The sequence below is a fragment of the Herpailurus yagouaroundi genome, unplaced genomic scaffold (assembly GCF_014898765.1).
Source record: "Herpailurus yagouaroundi ecotype Mexico unplaced genomic scaffold, PumYag 141, whole genome shotgun sequence".
In the NCBI taxonomy this organism is placed as follows: domain Eukaryota; kingdom Metazoa; phylum Chordata; class Mammalia; order Carnivora; family Felidae; genus Herpailurus; species Herpailurus yagouaroundi.
Window position 1 is genome coordinate 3,479,916 of NW_024412396.1, and position 14,661 is coordinate 3,494,576.

Below are 14,661 nucleotides of genomic sequence, written 5' to 3' on the forward strand. Positions count from 1 at the left end.
GGCGGAAAGCTTCTTTTCTGGAGCCTAGTGGGGACCACGCCCCCGATGCTGCGGCCGGTGCGCTGCTCCGCCGACGGTCTTTCGGGCAGGGACTGAGGCTGAGGCCTGGCTGCGGGGACGCGGACGCCACTTTGGGGTAAGAGTCGCTGCCGGGCCGCTCGCCCGTCCCAGGGAAGACTTGGGGGCACCTGCCGGCAGAGGCCGGAGACCGTGCCCGCCGCACGCGCCCAGTAACTGTCCAGGAAACGGAGCCCGGTTGGTGGCTGGGCCTACACCTAGTGGACGCCCAGGAGCATTTGCCGGCTGAACCGGTGGGTCTCGCCACCGAATGCAGGGGGCGAGCTCAGAGAGGCGGTTGATGGCCCCCAACCCGGGCGGAGGTGAGACTTTGGGCGTCGCTGTGCTGGGACATCGAGGGCACAGTACGTGCAAGTGTCCTGGAATCTGCATCTCATCTCACTGCTCCTCTTCCAACCCGTCACGAGTGGCCTCTCGCCAAAAAATAAATACAGAAGTAAAAATGTCTTCCCGAGGCTGTGCTGGAGGCTTCCCCGGCCAAATAATGACAGTCCCATGTTCAAAGACAGGCAAGCCTGAGGCAGGTCTGGTGCGGAGACACGCAAAGAGACAGGGTGTCAGCCCTTTTATCGGGTGAGTTGGGCAGCCTGGCAGGGTTATTGTTAAGCTGCAGGCAAAGAATCTTGGCATACGTTCGACTCTTTCGGTGTTCTTGTTATTTACGTGTGTGTGTGTGTGTGTGTGTGTGTGTGTGTGTGTGTACACGCGCGCGCGCATGCGTTTGGGCTTCTCAATTTTATATTGCAGATTACTCTGGAAAAGTTTACCCTTGCCTGTCTTGGCTATCTTAAGGGTATCTGCCATTGGGAGAGTTTTGAAGCTTAGACCCAGGGGCAGTGACTTCCGTTTGGCCACTTGGGGGCAACATGTAAGGATGCAGATTTAAGGTTCTCTTTCCCTGGGTAAAGAAATAGTGCCTCACCTCCCTGTAGGAGGAGGTGAGGTTCCAGGAAGTAGGGGATTGAGTTTTTTAGATAATCAGTGGATTTTGTAATTAGAAAAGTAATTTAGAGAAGCCAGAAACCTGGGACTCTCTCACTCCCCTGTCCCCAGGGGACATCCTCTTCAGATCAGTGCCACCAAGCCCCCCCCTACTTATTTCCTGAATATTTTCCAATACTTGCCCTCGTTGCAGCTGCCTTGGTTCAGGTCCCACCCTCTCTCACCTAAATTACCATGATAGCCACCTTGCTAGTGTCCTGGTCACCTCCCAACTTGGATCCATTTTCCATACTGCTGCTATAAAGATTTTTTTAAAAATGTGTGTCCTATTTCCAGCAACAGTGGTTCTGAAATCTTGGTGCTCATCAGATTGAACCAAAAGCTTATTTAAAACATAGAGACCTGGGTCCCACCAAATCAGGATCTTAGAGGAGGGGGTGACTGGTCATTATTTTTTAACAGGCTTTGATTTTGACTAAAATTTGACCATGAGTACATAGGATAAATTCTTAAAAGCTTGGCATATGAGACCTGTCAGACCTGGATCTTTACTTCTCCAGGTACATTACCCTTTTGGAACCCTGTCCTGTGTTCAAACTGGAATCTTGAATGTCGTGTTCTCTCAAGTCTACAAGCTTATGTAGCTCCTTTTGCCTAGACTGCCCAGTCTACCATTCCCTACTTACCTGCCTGGAGACTTCTAACAGTGCAAATGCTTCCCCTATAAAGCCTGCTTTTACATCTTCCAGTCTTTGATTATAGCACTTTACCTCACTGGACTGTTATTTTACTTATGTGTCTGTCTTCCTTGTTAATTGCTAACTACTCACAGGAAGACTAAGTTATACATCTTGATATCCTTAGCAGTGCTTTTGTATAAAGTCGGCAGCTTAATACATGTTTTTCAAATGAACTGGTTTACCCCCTGCACAATGATAACACAGCTGCCACCAGGCTGCCCATCCAAGGGCCAGCCAACTATCCAGAGGGTGGGGCTGTGTGGCTCTCCTTACCATGGTGTGCCCTGGACAACTCATCTTGGTAGATCGAGGATGTAGATTAGGCTTCCAACAAACTTTGGAACCATCCTGCCAGCAGGATCAGCAGGCTATCAGTAAATAGGAATTTACCAGTAGTCTATGGCATAATCTTTTGTTGGGAGTTGTTTTGCTTTGGAAGATAGAAATGTGATTCTTCCCTTGTTCTTTCCTGAGTGCCACTCCCCACCCCCACCCCACCCCCTCATCCCCCCCCCCAGTCTTAAATCCAGGTTAACCCTTCAATGACCACAATCGCTGTCATTCCCTGCAACCTGCATTTTTCTAGCTTGTCTTCCTTACCCATGCAGCTTAGATTTGGCATTCCATCATTTCAGCCACATTCTTGACTGTGTTCTTGATGCCTCTCTTCCATTATTGTTTCATTCCAGCTGCCAAGTGAAACCTTAATCTTGGGTTCATATTCAAGAACTGTCAGTATTCAAGCACCTATACCCAAGATGAATCTTAACATTGTGTTAAAATCGTGTGTCTATAAATTGTGTTTTTAACCTCAGTTGGACCCCCAGTGCTGCTCAGTGATCCTGTTCATTTTCCAGATCAGCTCTCTTATTCTGCACAACCCATTCTTCTCAAACCTCTGACTTCATCTCCCTCTTCTTGCCAGTTGACCTCCCTGACAGCCTAGTGGGAGATGCAAGCAGAAAAAAAACACAGGCACTGTGACAGAGAAAGTATTGGGGCTCTGGGAGCACCCAGGAGGGAGGAACATCCAATTTGCTCTTGAGCAGTTGGTAAAAGTGTCCTTAAAACAGCATATGAGCTAAGTCCTGAAGGGAGAGTAGGGGTTTGCCAGACAGAGAAAGCAATGAAGGAAAAGTAATTCTGTTTGACTGTAGCATTGCATGTAGGTTAAAAGATAAAATTGGAGAAGTAAGCAGGGTCAGATATATAAATATGTAAATATATATATATATATATATATATATGTATGTATGTATGTATATAAATTTGGACTTGATCCTGAGGAGAATGGGGAGACACTGAATTGTTTTAAGTGGGCATAAAATCAGATTTACACCTTGGAGTTGAGGGTGAAGACTGGAGGGGAGCAGAAAGCTTGCGAGAGCGATCAGTTGAGAACTGAAAGAGGCTTCAGCTAAGGCAGTGACAGCTGCTCCCGGAGCCTGAAACATACTGTTAAAAATACTTAGGAGGTAGAAGAGACAGAATTTGGTGACAGATTGCATGTAGGGGCCGAGGTAGAGGGAAGGGTCCAGGTGACATTTGGGTGTGTGAACTGAAAACAACTAGTATAGAACTTACAGAAAGAGGAAACCTAGGGCAAGAACATACAGACTTCAGTTTTGGACATGGCACGTTGAAGATACAAACATGTCCATGTGAATCCAGCAAGCAGTTGGATGCTGGATCTGGAACTCCAGAGACATCTGAGATAGACAAGATTAGGAGCAGTCAGAATGGATGTAATAAATAAGGTGTTGGGAATGGGGGAGATCCTAAAGGATGAGGACATAAGACCTATGGTAGAAACTTTGCGGTATGATTAAGGGACAGACAGAGAAGATAAGGCTCCAGTGAAGTGTGAGGAGTGGCCAGAGGGATAGGAGGAATCTTACAGAATTTAAGGTCATGGAAAGCAAGATAAGAATGCATTTCAAGGTTCAGAGGTGGAATCAGGTGGAATCTATTCCACCCTTTCAATCCGAGTGATCCTTGTAATCTTGTAACTGCCTTTACTGGTGTAAAGCTATGGAAGTGATGCTTTGTGGTTTTGGAGCCTAGGTTTCAATTGATCATACAATTTCTGATTTTTTTTTTTTTCTCTTGAAATTCAGTGCTACTGTGTGAAGGAACTCTGGCTAGTCTGCTGGATAGTGAGACCATATGCAGCAGAAACAAACGATCCCAGCAAAGATGAGACCGCTGGAAGAACCACCCAACTGAGCCCAGCTCAACTTGCAAAAAAAAAAAAAAAAAGGTGGTTGTTTTAAGCCAGAAAAACATTTTAAGGTTAAGATTCCTTAGAGTATGTTTCTACAACACCTTATAATGCTCTGTAATATTCTCACACGTGGGTTTCTCATGCTGGATAATAAAACTCTAGGAGCATAGGGTCTCTATTGGTCTTATTATTTTATCCCAGTACTCAGCCTGGTACATAGTGGGTGCTCAATAAACATGAATGGTTGAAGGGATTAGATCTATGGCGGAGGCAGGCAGGGTGCGGGGAGTCTCACCAAATTGCAGAAGTTGCCTCTAGGAATATGTTCCAAAGTGCACTTCATTCTCAAGTCTTATGGCCAGTGGTGGAAAGAAGGTGAATTGTGATGTATGTGGAACATGGGACCTTGAGGAGTTCCGTAACCAGGAGGAGAAAGAAGTAACAACAGCTAGTGGAGACAAAAAGAACTGCTTCTCCCTTCTTCCCCCTCCACGTTTCTAGTGAGAGTTGAGCCCAGCATCACAGACTTGTGTGACTATATAGGCAAGCTTTCAAAGACTAACTTTACTTTGGTACCCTAGCCCTCATGGCTTTCTGAGCAGATAATAGGCTTTTAAGTAGCAAAGCTCCCTGCTCTCAGAAAGCCCAACACCATGCGGAAGGGAGACACCCTGGAGGTAGCACCACCCACCTCAGCCTACCGCTCTGTCATGGAGGAGTATGGTTACGAGGTGGGCAAGGTCATTGGCAATGGCTCCTATGGGACGGTTTATGAGGCTTACTACACAAAGCAGAAGATCATGGTGGCTGTCAAGATCATCTCAAAGAAGAAGGCCTCTGAGGACTACCTTAACAAGTTCCTGCCCCGTGAGATACAGGTTGGAAAGGGGGCTAGAAGAGGGAACTGGTACCAAGCTCATTAAGACTTCTGGGCATGGTCTGGAGGGGATAGAGCCAGAACCCCACCCCCAACCCCAAATTGGTGAATGTCTTACTATGCAGCAGGAAGATGACTTGATACAAATTCAACCTCTTTCCACCCACCCACTCACCTCCAGCGCCTCACAAAGTAAAAGTACAAAGCATAGGGTCTGCCCACAAACCACCAGCCCTCTGGGGTTTAATCCTGCTGCAAAGTTCTAAGTACACTAGCAGCAGGACAGTAGGAGGGCTGGGAGCACAGCCAGGGTTCTCCCTTCCCAGGTTTGATGGGTCCCTCTTCCGGGGCCAGGTAATGAAGGTCCTGCGGCACAAGTACCTCATCAGCTTCTATCAGGCCATCGAAACCACATCCCGAGTATACATCATTCTGGAGCTGGCTCAGGGTGACGTCCTTGAATGGATCCAGCACTATGGGGCTTGCTCTGAGCCCCATGCTGGCAAGTGGTTCTCCCAGATGACCCTGGGCATCGCCTACCTGCACAGCAAGGGCATCGTGCACCGGTGAGGGCGCTGCCACCCAGGCTGAGGCCTTTGGGCTCTCAAGGGGGTTTTATGCATATTTTCCATTTTCTGCCCTCTTTTTCCCTCCCTTGGCCTTCCTCAGTTATCTAGGCCCATCCATCCCCTCTATTTTAATTGTCTGGTCAAGAACATTTATGTAGTACCCACCGTGAACACAGCACCCTGTGAACTACAATGATGAGCCCTCGCTGGTCCCCAGGTACCATCCTCTCTCACCTTTGGGCTCTGCTCATTAACTCCATGGTTCCGTCCTGTCAACCTTGTGTCCTCATAACAGCACCTGTCTCCCACTTTGCCTTTTCCATCTCTAGCCTCTGACCCCTGGCCCTTCAGCTCCTGGTCTAATACTAAGCCCTCTCCCCAGCCTGACCCCCAGCCTTTCTGCTGCTGGTAGGGACTTAAAGTTGGAGAACCTGTTGCTGGACAAGTGGGAGAACGTGAAGATATCGGACTTTGGCTTCGCCAAGATGGTGCCTTCTAACCAGACTGTGCGTGGTAGCTCTTCTTACCGCCATATGAACTGCTTTACCCACCTCAGCCGGACCTACTGTGGCAGCTTTGCTTATGCCTGCCCGGAGATCTTGCTGGGCTTGCCCTACAACCCTTTCCTGTCTGACACCTGGAGCATGGGCGTCATCCTCTACACTCTAGTGGTGGCCCGGCTGCCCTTTGATGACACCAATCTCTTAAAGCTGCTGAAAGAGACTCAAAAGGAGGTCACTTTTCCACCTAACTACTCCATCTCCCAGGAGTGCAAGGTGCTGGCTCCCCCAGGAGGGCTGAGGCCTCAGGGATGACCTACAGGGAGGGAATACCTAATGTAGGCCTCCCCACCCTGGGGGAGGCTCTTCCCCACCGTCACTGTCTCACACTGTAGCCCCTGCCCCAGAGTAGTTGGTGGGGAGGGAGCTTAAAGGGCCATTCCTGGGCTCCACACCTTAGATGTGAGTGATGAGCTGGTTTCAGCAGGATGAGGCAAGGATTTCCCCCCAAGGAACCCTTCCTTCCCTTCTGCTCCAGGGAGTTACATGCCAGGCTCATCAGGATAAAATGAGGGCCACACCCCCTTTTACCAGAGTGGTGTGATGGGCTATCCTGCTTCTCTCTCAGGTCCAACTGCTCATTGCCTGTGTGGCACAATGGGAGGCAAGCTCAGCCAAGACCTCTCTCTCCCCTGCCCTAGAACCTGGTCTTCCAGACGCTATGCCAAGCCACCAAGCGTGCCACCATCCTGGACATCATCAAGGATCCTTGGGTGCTCAAGTTCCAGCCTGAGCAACCCACCCATGAGATCAGGCTGCTTGAGGCCATGTGCCAACCCCCCAGCACCACTAATCGGCACCAGTCCTTGGAAATCAATACCTAAAAGTGGTTAAGGGAGGGAGTTGAGAGAGGAGCAAAGCAGGAGGGTCTGGGGCTAACGATCTTTTCTACCAAAAATAAATCTATACCTGATTTAGTTTCATCAGCTGGAGTCAAAGACACTCTTTCCTCAAGGGAACTAGCAGGGAACACTACTGAGTCCAAGAGGTGGATTTCTAACCAGTCTGTAACTGGTCATCTTGACACCTATTAAAGTCAACACTGTAATTCAGTATATAGCTCACATGTGGCTCAGGGGGAGAGGGTGCTCAGATGAACATCCCTTTCGGGAAGTTTCATTATTCTAAGTAAATATTATTACACATCTCTGTGCATTCTAAATGTTCAAGCAGTGGGGCAGAGGCCCTGGTTGCTGTTTGGCCATGGCTCTCCCTGTTTATAACCAAAGGGATGGCATTATTTGCTCTTAGAAATGGGTATCAGGATGTGTGAAATGCCTTGGTTTCTTCTCCTTCCTTCAAATGCCACCTTAACCACGACTGAAACGATCCGAGTGAATCATGCACACTATTGCTCTTAGAAACAGAAATGACAGTTCAAACCAAGCCTGTTAGCTATGGGTTCTGAATAATGGAAAGCTCCTTGCTCCTTTATCCCTGTATTCTCCCTCCCTGCCCTTGAAAATGGGCTTTGCAAAGGGAAAATGAGTAGTAAGTCATGGGGCTGTCTTGGCAGAGGCCTGACTGGGGGAAAGCAATGAGAGAAGACTCAGAGACAGCTCCACATGGTCCCAAGATAAATAATAGGTGGCAGTTTAACCTTAACCTCAGCACCAGGCAACTCTAGGACAAACCAATGTGAAAGATGAAACAGTACATGCCTGGAACATAGTAGGTCAAGATATTGTCAGTGCCCACTTTCTCTATGTTCCAATGCCCCTTCTTACTCCCACTGATTCATCGCTTGAAACAAAGCTCCAAAGACCAGGGAAGAGTTTCAGGTGTAGATGAGGCAGTATAAACACTAGGGTTCCATCTGCCTGATTTTATTGGGAACAAGGGCACTGTAACTGTTATCAAAGAGAAGGAAGCCAAGGGGCTCCTCTTGCACCAACATTCTCTTTCAGAGTTGAGCCAGGGAGGGGAGGGCAACAACCCTTTTTCAGGCAGGGTCACTATCACCCTCAGCAGGACCCCCCCAAAAGGCTACGTTCCTTTGCTTAGCACTTGGCACTTAAGGAAAAGAGACCAATGAAGTCAGCGCCAGGAAAACAAGCCCAGACACATCAGGACACCCACTCAGCCAACTGCTTTAGTGTTTCTTCATCTTCATCCGCTTTGGGAGCTTGGGGGGACAAGGATACCCGGAGAAAGAAAGAAGTATTAGGGCTTTGGCAACGTCAATAATCCCCTGCTGTGACACTGAGAGTCTGCTGAAACATCTCTCCCTCAGCAAAGAACGTAAAGGTGTGGTCCTTCTGCTTGCTGGGCTGCTGCAAATTCCCAGAGCAGCTCTGTACAAATTGGGAAGATGTGCTGCTTTCTCCCAGCACTTGCAGCCCCACACCAGGGTACACAGCTTGCTGAGTGAGGCAGAGGCTGGACTTAGTCTTCATTCCCCCTCAGCCAGGTACCCTTATGCGGTCAACAACCTGTGCAACTGTAGCAGCAGCCCTCTCTGCCTGGCTCCTTTGAGGCAGGATGTAAGAAGAATATAATCTTTCCCCATATCTATCCCACCCTCTCAAGTCCTTGAGACAAGAGAATAACCCTGAGTACCTGGCTCTTCAGGTAGATGTGTGGAAGGTACACCGGGCAGTTTGATGGGGGGTTCTTCCTCCTTGTCGCCTACATGTAACAACTCCCGGGCCAATTCCTCCTGCTCCAGCTTCTCTAGCTCCTCCAACAGTTCATCCTGGACATGGGACAAGAAGACTGTTAAAAATGAAGAAAGGAAATGTCTACTTCCAAAAACATACCATTTTTGAATCCCCCCTCCCAAATTTGCCCCACGATTCTCTTGGGCATTACTTCCGGCTAGTCTCATGCTTTCTCCAATATTCCCTGACCCCTTGCTCCAATCACCTCATCCACATCAAAGCCCACAGGCCGAGAAATGGCATCTGAGATCTGCTGGGCCACCTCCTGTTGTTCTGTAATGTCGGCCATCAGTTCATCCACCTTGTCAATGTCCCTGAGAACAAGATATATAGCTATGAAACCAGGCAACAACGCTCCTGACTTTCCCATCTTGCATGGATGAAAACCCTCCTGTCTGTGGCCTCAGACTGATAAATCCATGGCTATCAGAAGTGATCCCTGGGAAATTATGTGGAATCAAGTCTGGGCTGAGAATTGGCAAGAAGCCACTTTGGGGAGAATAGGCTGTACTCCTCTTCCTGAAGGATCTTTAAAAATTAGGAAAATCCCTCCTTCTCTGTCTGCCCTTCTCCAACTCACACTCTTACTTTCTCTCAAAAATAAATAAACATTAAAAAAAAAATTAAAAAAAAAAAAAAAAAAAAAAGGAGCACCTGGATGGCTCAGTCAGTTGAGTGTCTGACTTCAGCTCAGGTCATGATCTTACTGCTTTTGAGTTTGAGCCCTGCGTCGGGCTCTGTGCTGACAGCTCAGAGCCTGGAGCCTGCTTCCGATTCTGTGTCTCCTTCTCTCTCTGCCCCTCTCCCACTCACACTGTTTCTTTCTCTCAAAAATAAATAAACATTAAAAAAATATGTTTTTAATTAGGAAAATCCTCTTTCCTCCCTAGAATGCTTCAGCCAGCAAAGAGATCTTCCAAGAAGCAAGGAGACTGACAGAGGTCTAGCTGTCACAGACATCTATAAATTTACATTCTAAGAGGTTTTAAGATTCAAGAGAACATACCAAGCTACTTTCCCCAGTGCCTGGGCCCCCTGCTTCCCTCCCCCCGTACCCACATGTCCTGGTAGGCCTTCTTCATGCCTTGGGCAGCAAGCTCCATGGTCCGAAGCACTTCTGCATTGGTGGTGGCATTCTCAATGGCCTCACGCTGAAACTCCAGGGTAGATAATGTCCCATCGGTTTGTGCCAGCTGCTGTTCGAATCTTTTCTTCCTCCGCAAAGCCTGTAGGGCAGCTGACCCAGCCCACACCCTGAGCATCAGAGCCAGGAGCCCTTATGCTTCCCACCTGGGCCCGCCCAGTTGGCACCTCTCCCCCATTACCTCTCTTATTCTTGGTCCCATGCTTCTTGGCCATTTGTAGCTCCTGTTGAATCTTCTGCTCCAGAAACTCTTGTTTCTTGATCAATATCTTCTCTGTCTCCTTCAGTTTCTGTATTGCCTCTTCAGGGGTTGGCCCCTTCTCCTTCTTCCCTGGAGTGCAATCAAGCAGGCCCATATTGTGTGGAGGAAATATATTAGCCACCAATCACTGAGCGCAGAGTGTGTGCTAGGCACCTGTCTTACTCTTAATCCCAAAATGACTCTCTATAATGAATATACTATCTTCACTTTACAAATGTGAAAAACAGGCATATATGTGTTAAATAATCATTTGTTTAAAATCACAGCTAGATAGAATTGAGCAGGAATTGAAATGTGGCAGTATGACTTCCAAATCCAGTATTCTTTGCTATTTCAAATTGCCTTTCGGGGCGCCTGGGTGGCTCAGTCGGTTAAGAGGCCGACTTCAGCTCAGGTCATGATCTCGCGGTCTGTGAGTTCAAGTCCCACGTCAGGCTCTGTGCTGACAGCTCAGAGCCTGGAGCCTGTTTCAGATTCTGTGTCTCCCTCTCTCTGACCCTCCCCCATTCATGCTCTGTCTCTCTCTGTCTCAAAAATAAATAAACGTTAAAAAAAAAATTAAAAAAACAAAAAACAAAACAAAAAACAAATTGCCTTTCAAGTCATTCCCAGGCTTCCCCCCCAACCCCCGCCCCGGAGAAGTTTTAGGTTCACAGCAAATCTGAGTGGAAGATACAAAGTTCCCATATACCCCCTGCTGCCACATATGCATGGCCCTCCTATGAGCACATCCCCACTGGAGTTTGGTCACTTTTTTTTTTTTTTTTTTAATTTTTATTTAAAAAAAAAAAATTTTTTTTTCAACGTTTATTTATTTTTGGGACAGAGAGAGACAGAGCATAAACGGGCGAGGGGCAGAGAGAGAGGGAGACACAGAATCGGAAACAGGCTCCAGGCTCTGAGCCATCAGCCCAGAGCCCGACGCGGGGCTCGAACTCACGGACCGTGAGATCGTGACCTGGTTGAAGTCGGACACTTAACCGACTACACCACCCAGGCGCCCCGTTTGGTCACTTTTTATAATCGCTGTTCCACTTGCTGTCCTAGGAGATGCCCAAGGTCCTAACTCCACACCCTCAAACTGAATGAAGTACAGGGGGTAGAGAAAAAAAAAAAAAAATCTGATCTCCATTTTCCCCTTCATCTTCTGCACTTCTGACAGTAATTAAAATTAATAAGGCAGGCCCTTGCCTGCTTAAAATCCTTTCACACTCTCCATTGCCTGCAAGATAAAATCTAAAACTTTAATGAGACATACAAGGCCCTTCTTGACCTGGCCCTTGTTCACCTGTCCATCCACACTTCTACTTTCCTCTTCTTCAGCTGGCGTGGGCATGTGCGCGCGCGCGCACGCCCACGCCCACGCGCACACACACACCCACCAGCCAGAACCCCTCTTTCCCCTAAGTATTACTACCATACTCGTTCCTGCCTGTTTTGCACACAGTTACCTTCCCCCTGGAGTACCTCAATTCGCCACCTGGCATACCTTAGCCCTCTGGATCACAACCCCTCACGCCTCTTCTGTGCTCCCCCTAGTTTTTAGGAACATCTCCATCATGGAGTTCCCACACTACACTATTACCAGTTTTTGATGGTCTCCCCCCACCAGATGGGAATTTTAAGTAGACAGTCTTTTTTCATCACCTCGGATTCCCCCCTTGGCCAGCATAGAGGAAGCACCAGTGTTTTGGAAAGGACTAGATGATGACAGTCGGAAACTCAACTCCCCAGCCTAAACAGTGGGGACCCTCCATTCACGTTCTGGCCCGACCCCGAGCTCTTCTCCCTGGGGCGGGGGAAGGAAGACAGCCAGAGCCAGACAGCCCGACAAGGCGGGGCCTCCTGGCACGTGAGGAGGCCTGGGCCCTGGACGGGGTCTTCGCGACAGCCGGGGGCCATGGCCTTCCCCACACCCCCTTGGCCAGCACCACCAGCCCACCGGGCTCACCCGGGCTCACCCCTCCCGAAGAGTCTGCCGAGACCACTCATCTCCACCACCCTTGCCTCTCCTGCCTCCTCTCCGCGGCTTCTTGCAACTTCCGCCTGGCTCCCGGGAGGGTGCGGTCTCATCGCTCAGAGACCGGCCTGGGCCAATCCCTCCATGGGGCACCGCGGCGACATCATCAACATGAGCCAACGAGGCCACTTCTGCCACGTGACCCGAGCCACCAGCCCCCAACCCATTCGCTCCTCTTAAAGCGGCCGCTCCGTTTTTATTTCTTTAAAAAGGCCGCCCCACCCCCACTCCCCCAAAAAGCACAGTATTTGTTTTCCTGAAAGGGAATGTGCAGGGTCTTACATCCCACTTCTTGGGGCCAGTGGAAGAGTTCTCCCGGCCCTTGACAGAGTTCAGGAATTGGGGCGCGGATGGTATGAGCACAAGGGGGCCACAGTCGGGTGTGCCACAAGTTTCTTTGGCAGAGCCGGATGAAGTCTAATTCCACTCGCTCTGGTCTTGGCACCTCCGAAAAGCCAATGCCAGCTACAAAGCTAGAAAAACAAAAACCAGCCAGAAGATTTCTGTCACACACAAACATACTTTAATAATTTACAAATACACCTGAAAATGCCTTCATGATTTCCTTTCAGTTTTATGCTTCAAATGAGGCTCATCCACAGGACTGGACCTCAGGGCCCAGCTTGGGCCTTTGCAAACGTCTCCAGTCCCTGACTTAGGGTTTGAAGATTCATTCCATTCTGGACATGAATGCAGGTAACTCCTAGAAAGAAAAGAAGCCACATTTCATCAGGCCTGTTGTTACTCTCACCTTTTTTGGGTGCACCCAAAAACTGCATGCAAGCTACCCATCCTGGACCTATCTATCTAACCGCTCCTAGGAACTTTCTCCTCATTCCCCAAAAGGCTAATCTCACCACTCTGTACCCAGTTTGCTGACGTCTAGGATATTCCGCTTCTCGTCATCAAAGAAGATCATCTGGGAGAAGACAACTCCTGTCTTCTGCTGCAACCTGTGCAAGGCGGGGCAGGGGGTGACCACACTGGCTTCTTAGCTCCTGCAGCCTCTCTGGCCTCCCAGCTTCTACCTTATCTCTGCATACCTCTCAAAGTGGGTGACCTTGCTGCCTGGGTAGATTTCCCGATGAACAAAGTATCTGTCAAGGTCAAAGAGCTCCAGTAGCTGGTTGGCCCCTTCAATCTCCCCTGTTCTGCAAAAAGATGTAATAATAGATGGGATCAGCAGGGCCAGGGGCTGCAAGCCAAGTTATGTTTAACCAAGGGGAAATCAACTTGCTGTCTTTCCAGGATAAGTAGGCACCCTCGGTCCTTATTCGATTCCCCAGGCTTCCCGTGTGACACAGGCGGCGCTAAGCCAGTCAAGGTTTAATAAATAAAAGGCACAGGAAAGGGTACAATTAGAAAAATATGCAAATACGTGCGAATCTGCACCGTCAAAGTTTTTGTAGCCAAGGGGTTACACGAGACGCCTCCTCATGCATGCGTCTCTCAGCATGAGACCGACAGCTTTTTTTCAGTCGCTCTCCTTACCGTGAAGCGGCCGCGACGGGTACCTCAAGGCCCTGCAGCCTTTCCAGGACGTCACGCACCTCTGGATACAGTCGGACTGTCTGGCCCCGCCTATCCCGGACGGCCCCGTCGCTGGAGGGCGAGAGCGCGCTCAGCGGAGGCCGGCCCCGCCCGGACCCGGCCTCCCCGGCGCCGCCTCACCTGCCCTTGTGGAACGGGGGGTCTACGTGCGTATCCACCCAGAACGGCCAGAGCGTGTAATCTGCGGGAGGACGGAGGAAGGGCTCAGGCTCGGAGCGCGCAGGGCCCCGAGAACTGCAGCGGGGCTTTGGGAAAGGAGAGCACGCCGCAAATCTCCCCGGGCCGGTTCCTCACCCAGATCGAAAACCACCAGCTTTGGGAGCCGCGTCATGACCGACGCTGGCAGGCTGCGCGATGCGAGGCGAGGCCTTGCGGCTGCAAACCGCTCCTCCTGCCTTAGAGAAACAGCGACTAGAGCGTCGCCGTGCGGAGCTGCGGCCGTGGGTCTGGAGGCCGCGCAAGAGCGCCTCCTGACGGCGGACCGGGGGAAGGACTGTAGCTAAGTGCCCACGCCACCGCAGTGGTCCATCTCTCCGAGACACCTTCTTCCCTTTCTTCTCCAACCAGCGTGGCGGGAATCGGCTAGAGACGCCAGGGAAGGGAGCCCTTTCATCCGACACCTCTCTCATTTTATCTTCCCAGCTGAGACCTAAGTTATCCGTAGCTTTGTCACTCACTCTTCACTCAACCTTTCTCCGAATCCGCCTCTCTCCAGAACTCAGAGCCCTCCCCCGCATTCCAGCCATAAACATCGTAGTGTCTGTGAAGCCCTTGAGGCTTCTTGAATCGGGCCCAAATGGCCAGTAGGGGTACAACGGGAGAGAATTCACTCTCCTGGTTTCTACTACCTACATCAGTAGTACACTGGTAAATGTGTAACAACCAGTTTGGGGGGAGGGGCTGATTTGTATTGTTTGGCTTCTGTAAATATTCCTATCATGGCCAATTTCAAGCTACAAGCACGAAACCAATTATGGGGTTGGGAAGAGATGACAATAATTAGATCTCCTGAGCTGATAAGAACTGGCTCCACA

At 49.6% G+C, this 14,661-nt stretch overlaps 3 protein-coding genes and 1 long non-coding RNA gene across 12 annotated transcripts; 2 read left to right on the top strand and 2 right to left on the bottom strand.

Annotated features, from left to right (window-relative positions):
• LOC121031568 (uncharacterized) lies at nucleotides 1-4,156 on the top strand. The gene is made up of 2 exons (XR_005790781.1): nucleotides 1-651; nucleotides 3,878-4,156. It is a non-coding gene; the product is annotated as an uncharacterized LOC121031568 (long non-coding RNA).
• A 466-nt stretch (nucleotides 4,157-4,622) lies between these two features.
• On the top strand, nucleotides 4,623-6,913 carry TSSK4 (testis specific serine kinase 4). 3 transcript variants are annotated; one of them, XM_040476764.1, is made up of 4 exons: nucleotides 4,623-4,862; nucleotides 5,216-5,427; nucleotides 5,813-6,206; nucleotides 6,632-6,913. In XM_040476764.1, exons 1-4 carry the CDS (start codon nucleotides 4,638-4,640, stop codon nucleotides 6,812-6,814), a joined length of 1,014 nt encoding a protein of 337 aa, XP_040332698.1. In that variant the 5' UTR covers nucleotides 4,623-4,637; the 3' UTR covers nucleotides 6,815-6,913. The 3 variants fall into 3 exon arrangements, with proteins under 3 accessions (XP_040332698.1, XP_040332699.1, XP_040332700.1); XM_040476765.1 differs by having other exon boundaries at nucleotides 5,843-6,206; XM_040476766.1 differs by having other exon boundaries at nucleotides 4,753-4,862; nucleotides 5,188-5,427; nucleotides 5,843-6,206.
• Nucleotides 6,914-7,765: 852 nt separating this feature from the next.
• Nucleotides 7,766-12,629, bottom strand: CHMP4A (charged multivesicular body protein 4A). 6 transcript variants are annotated; one of them, XM_040476769.1, is made up of 7 exons: nucleotides 12,359-12,475; nucleotides 12,018-12,156; nucleotides 9,976-10,125; nucleotides 9,710-9,887; nucleotides 8,856-8,964; nucleotides 8,550-8,685; nucleotides 7,766-8,115 (listed from the first exon to the last, which is right to left on the bottom strand). In XM_040476769.1, exons 2-7 carry the CDS (start codon nucleotides 12,127-12,129, stop codon nucleotides 8,057-8,059), a joined length of 744 nt encoding a protein of 247 aa, XP_040332703.1. In that variant the 5' UTR covers nucleotides 12,130-12,156; nucleotides 12,359-12,475; the 3' UTR covers nucleotides 7,766-8,056. The 6 variants fall into 6 exon arrangements, with proteins under 6 accessions (XP_040332703.1, XP_040332707.1, XP_040332706.1 ...); XM_040476773.1 differs by lacking the exon at nucleotides 12,018-12,156 and adding an exon at nucleotides 11,704-11,791 and having other exon boundaries at nucleotides 12,359-12,457; XM_040476772.1 differs by lacking the exon at nucleotides 12,359-12,475 and adding an exon at nucleotides 11,704-11,791 and having other exon boundaries at nucleotides 12,018-12,134.
• Nucleotides 12,581-14,658, bottom strand: MDP1 (magnesium dependent phosphatase 1). Of its 2 annotated transcripts, none has more exons than XM_040476774.1 (6): nucleotides 13,922-14,658; nucleotides 13,748-13,808; nucleotides 13,568-13,678; nucleotides 13,120-13,227; nucleotides 12,934-13,029; nucleotides 12,581-12,779 (listed from the first exon to the last, which is right to left on the bottom strand). In XM_040476774.1, exons 1-6 carry the CDS (start codon nucleotides 13,956-13,958, stop codon nucleotides 12,632-12,634), a joined length of 561 nt encoding a protein of 186 aa, XP_040332708.1. In that variant the 5' UTR covers nucleotides 13,959-14,658; the 3' UTR covers nucleotides 12,581-12,631. The 2 variants fall into 2 exon arrangements, with proteins under 2 accessions (XP_040332708.1, XP_040332709.1); XM_040476775.1 differs by having other exon boundaries at nucleotides 12,944-13,029; nucleotides 13,922-14,088.
• Nucleotides 14,659-14,661: the final 3 nt, after the last annotated feature.

What these genes read in the sequence shown, in the direction of transcription:
- CHMP4A (XM_040476768.1), bottom strand. Translation starts at nt 12,596, where the DNA reads ATGTTTGTGTGTGACAGAAATCTTCTGGCTGGTTTTTGTTTTTCTAGC. An exon ending in CTGGCCCCAAGAAGTGGGAT is followed by an intron (nt 10,126 to 12,358) that starts GTAAGACCCTGC and finishes ATTGCACTCCAG; the next exon opens with GGAAGAAGGAGAAGGGGCCA. An exon ending in AAGAAGGCCTACCAGGACAT is followed by an intron (nt 8,965 to 9,709) that starts GTGGGTACGGGG and finishes TCTTGTTCTCAG; the next exon opens with GGACATTGACAAGGTGGATG.
- MDP1 (XM_040476774.1), bottom strand. Translation starts at nt 13,958, where the DNA reads ATGACGCGGCTCCCAAAGCTGGTGGTTTTCGATCTGG. An exon ending in CCCGTCGCGGCCGCTTCACG is followed by an intron (nt 13,228 to 13,567) that starts GTAAGGAGAGCG and finishes ATCTTTTTGCAG; the next exon opens with AACAGGGGAGATTGAAGGGG. An exon ending in AGCAAACTGGGTACAGAGTG is followed by an intron (nt 12,780 to 12,933) that starts GTGAGATTAGCC and finishes TTTTCTTTCTAG; the next exon opens with GAGTTACCTGCATTCATGTC.
- TSSK4 (XM_040476764.1), top strand. Translation starts at nt 4,638, where the DNA reads ATGCGGAAGGGAGACACCCTGGAGGTAGCACCACCCACCTCAGCCTAC. An exon ending in TCCTGCCCCGTGAGATACAG is followed by an intron (nt 4,863 to 5,215) that starts GTTGGAAAGGGG and finishes TTCCGGGGCCAG; the next exon opens with GTAATGAAGGTCCTGCGGCA. An exon ending in AGCAAGGGCATCGTGCACCG is followed by an intron (nt 5,428 to 5,812) that starts GTGAGGGCGCTG and finishes CCCTCTCCCCAG; the next exon opens with CCTGACCCCCAGCCTTTCTG.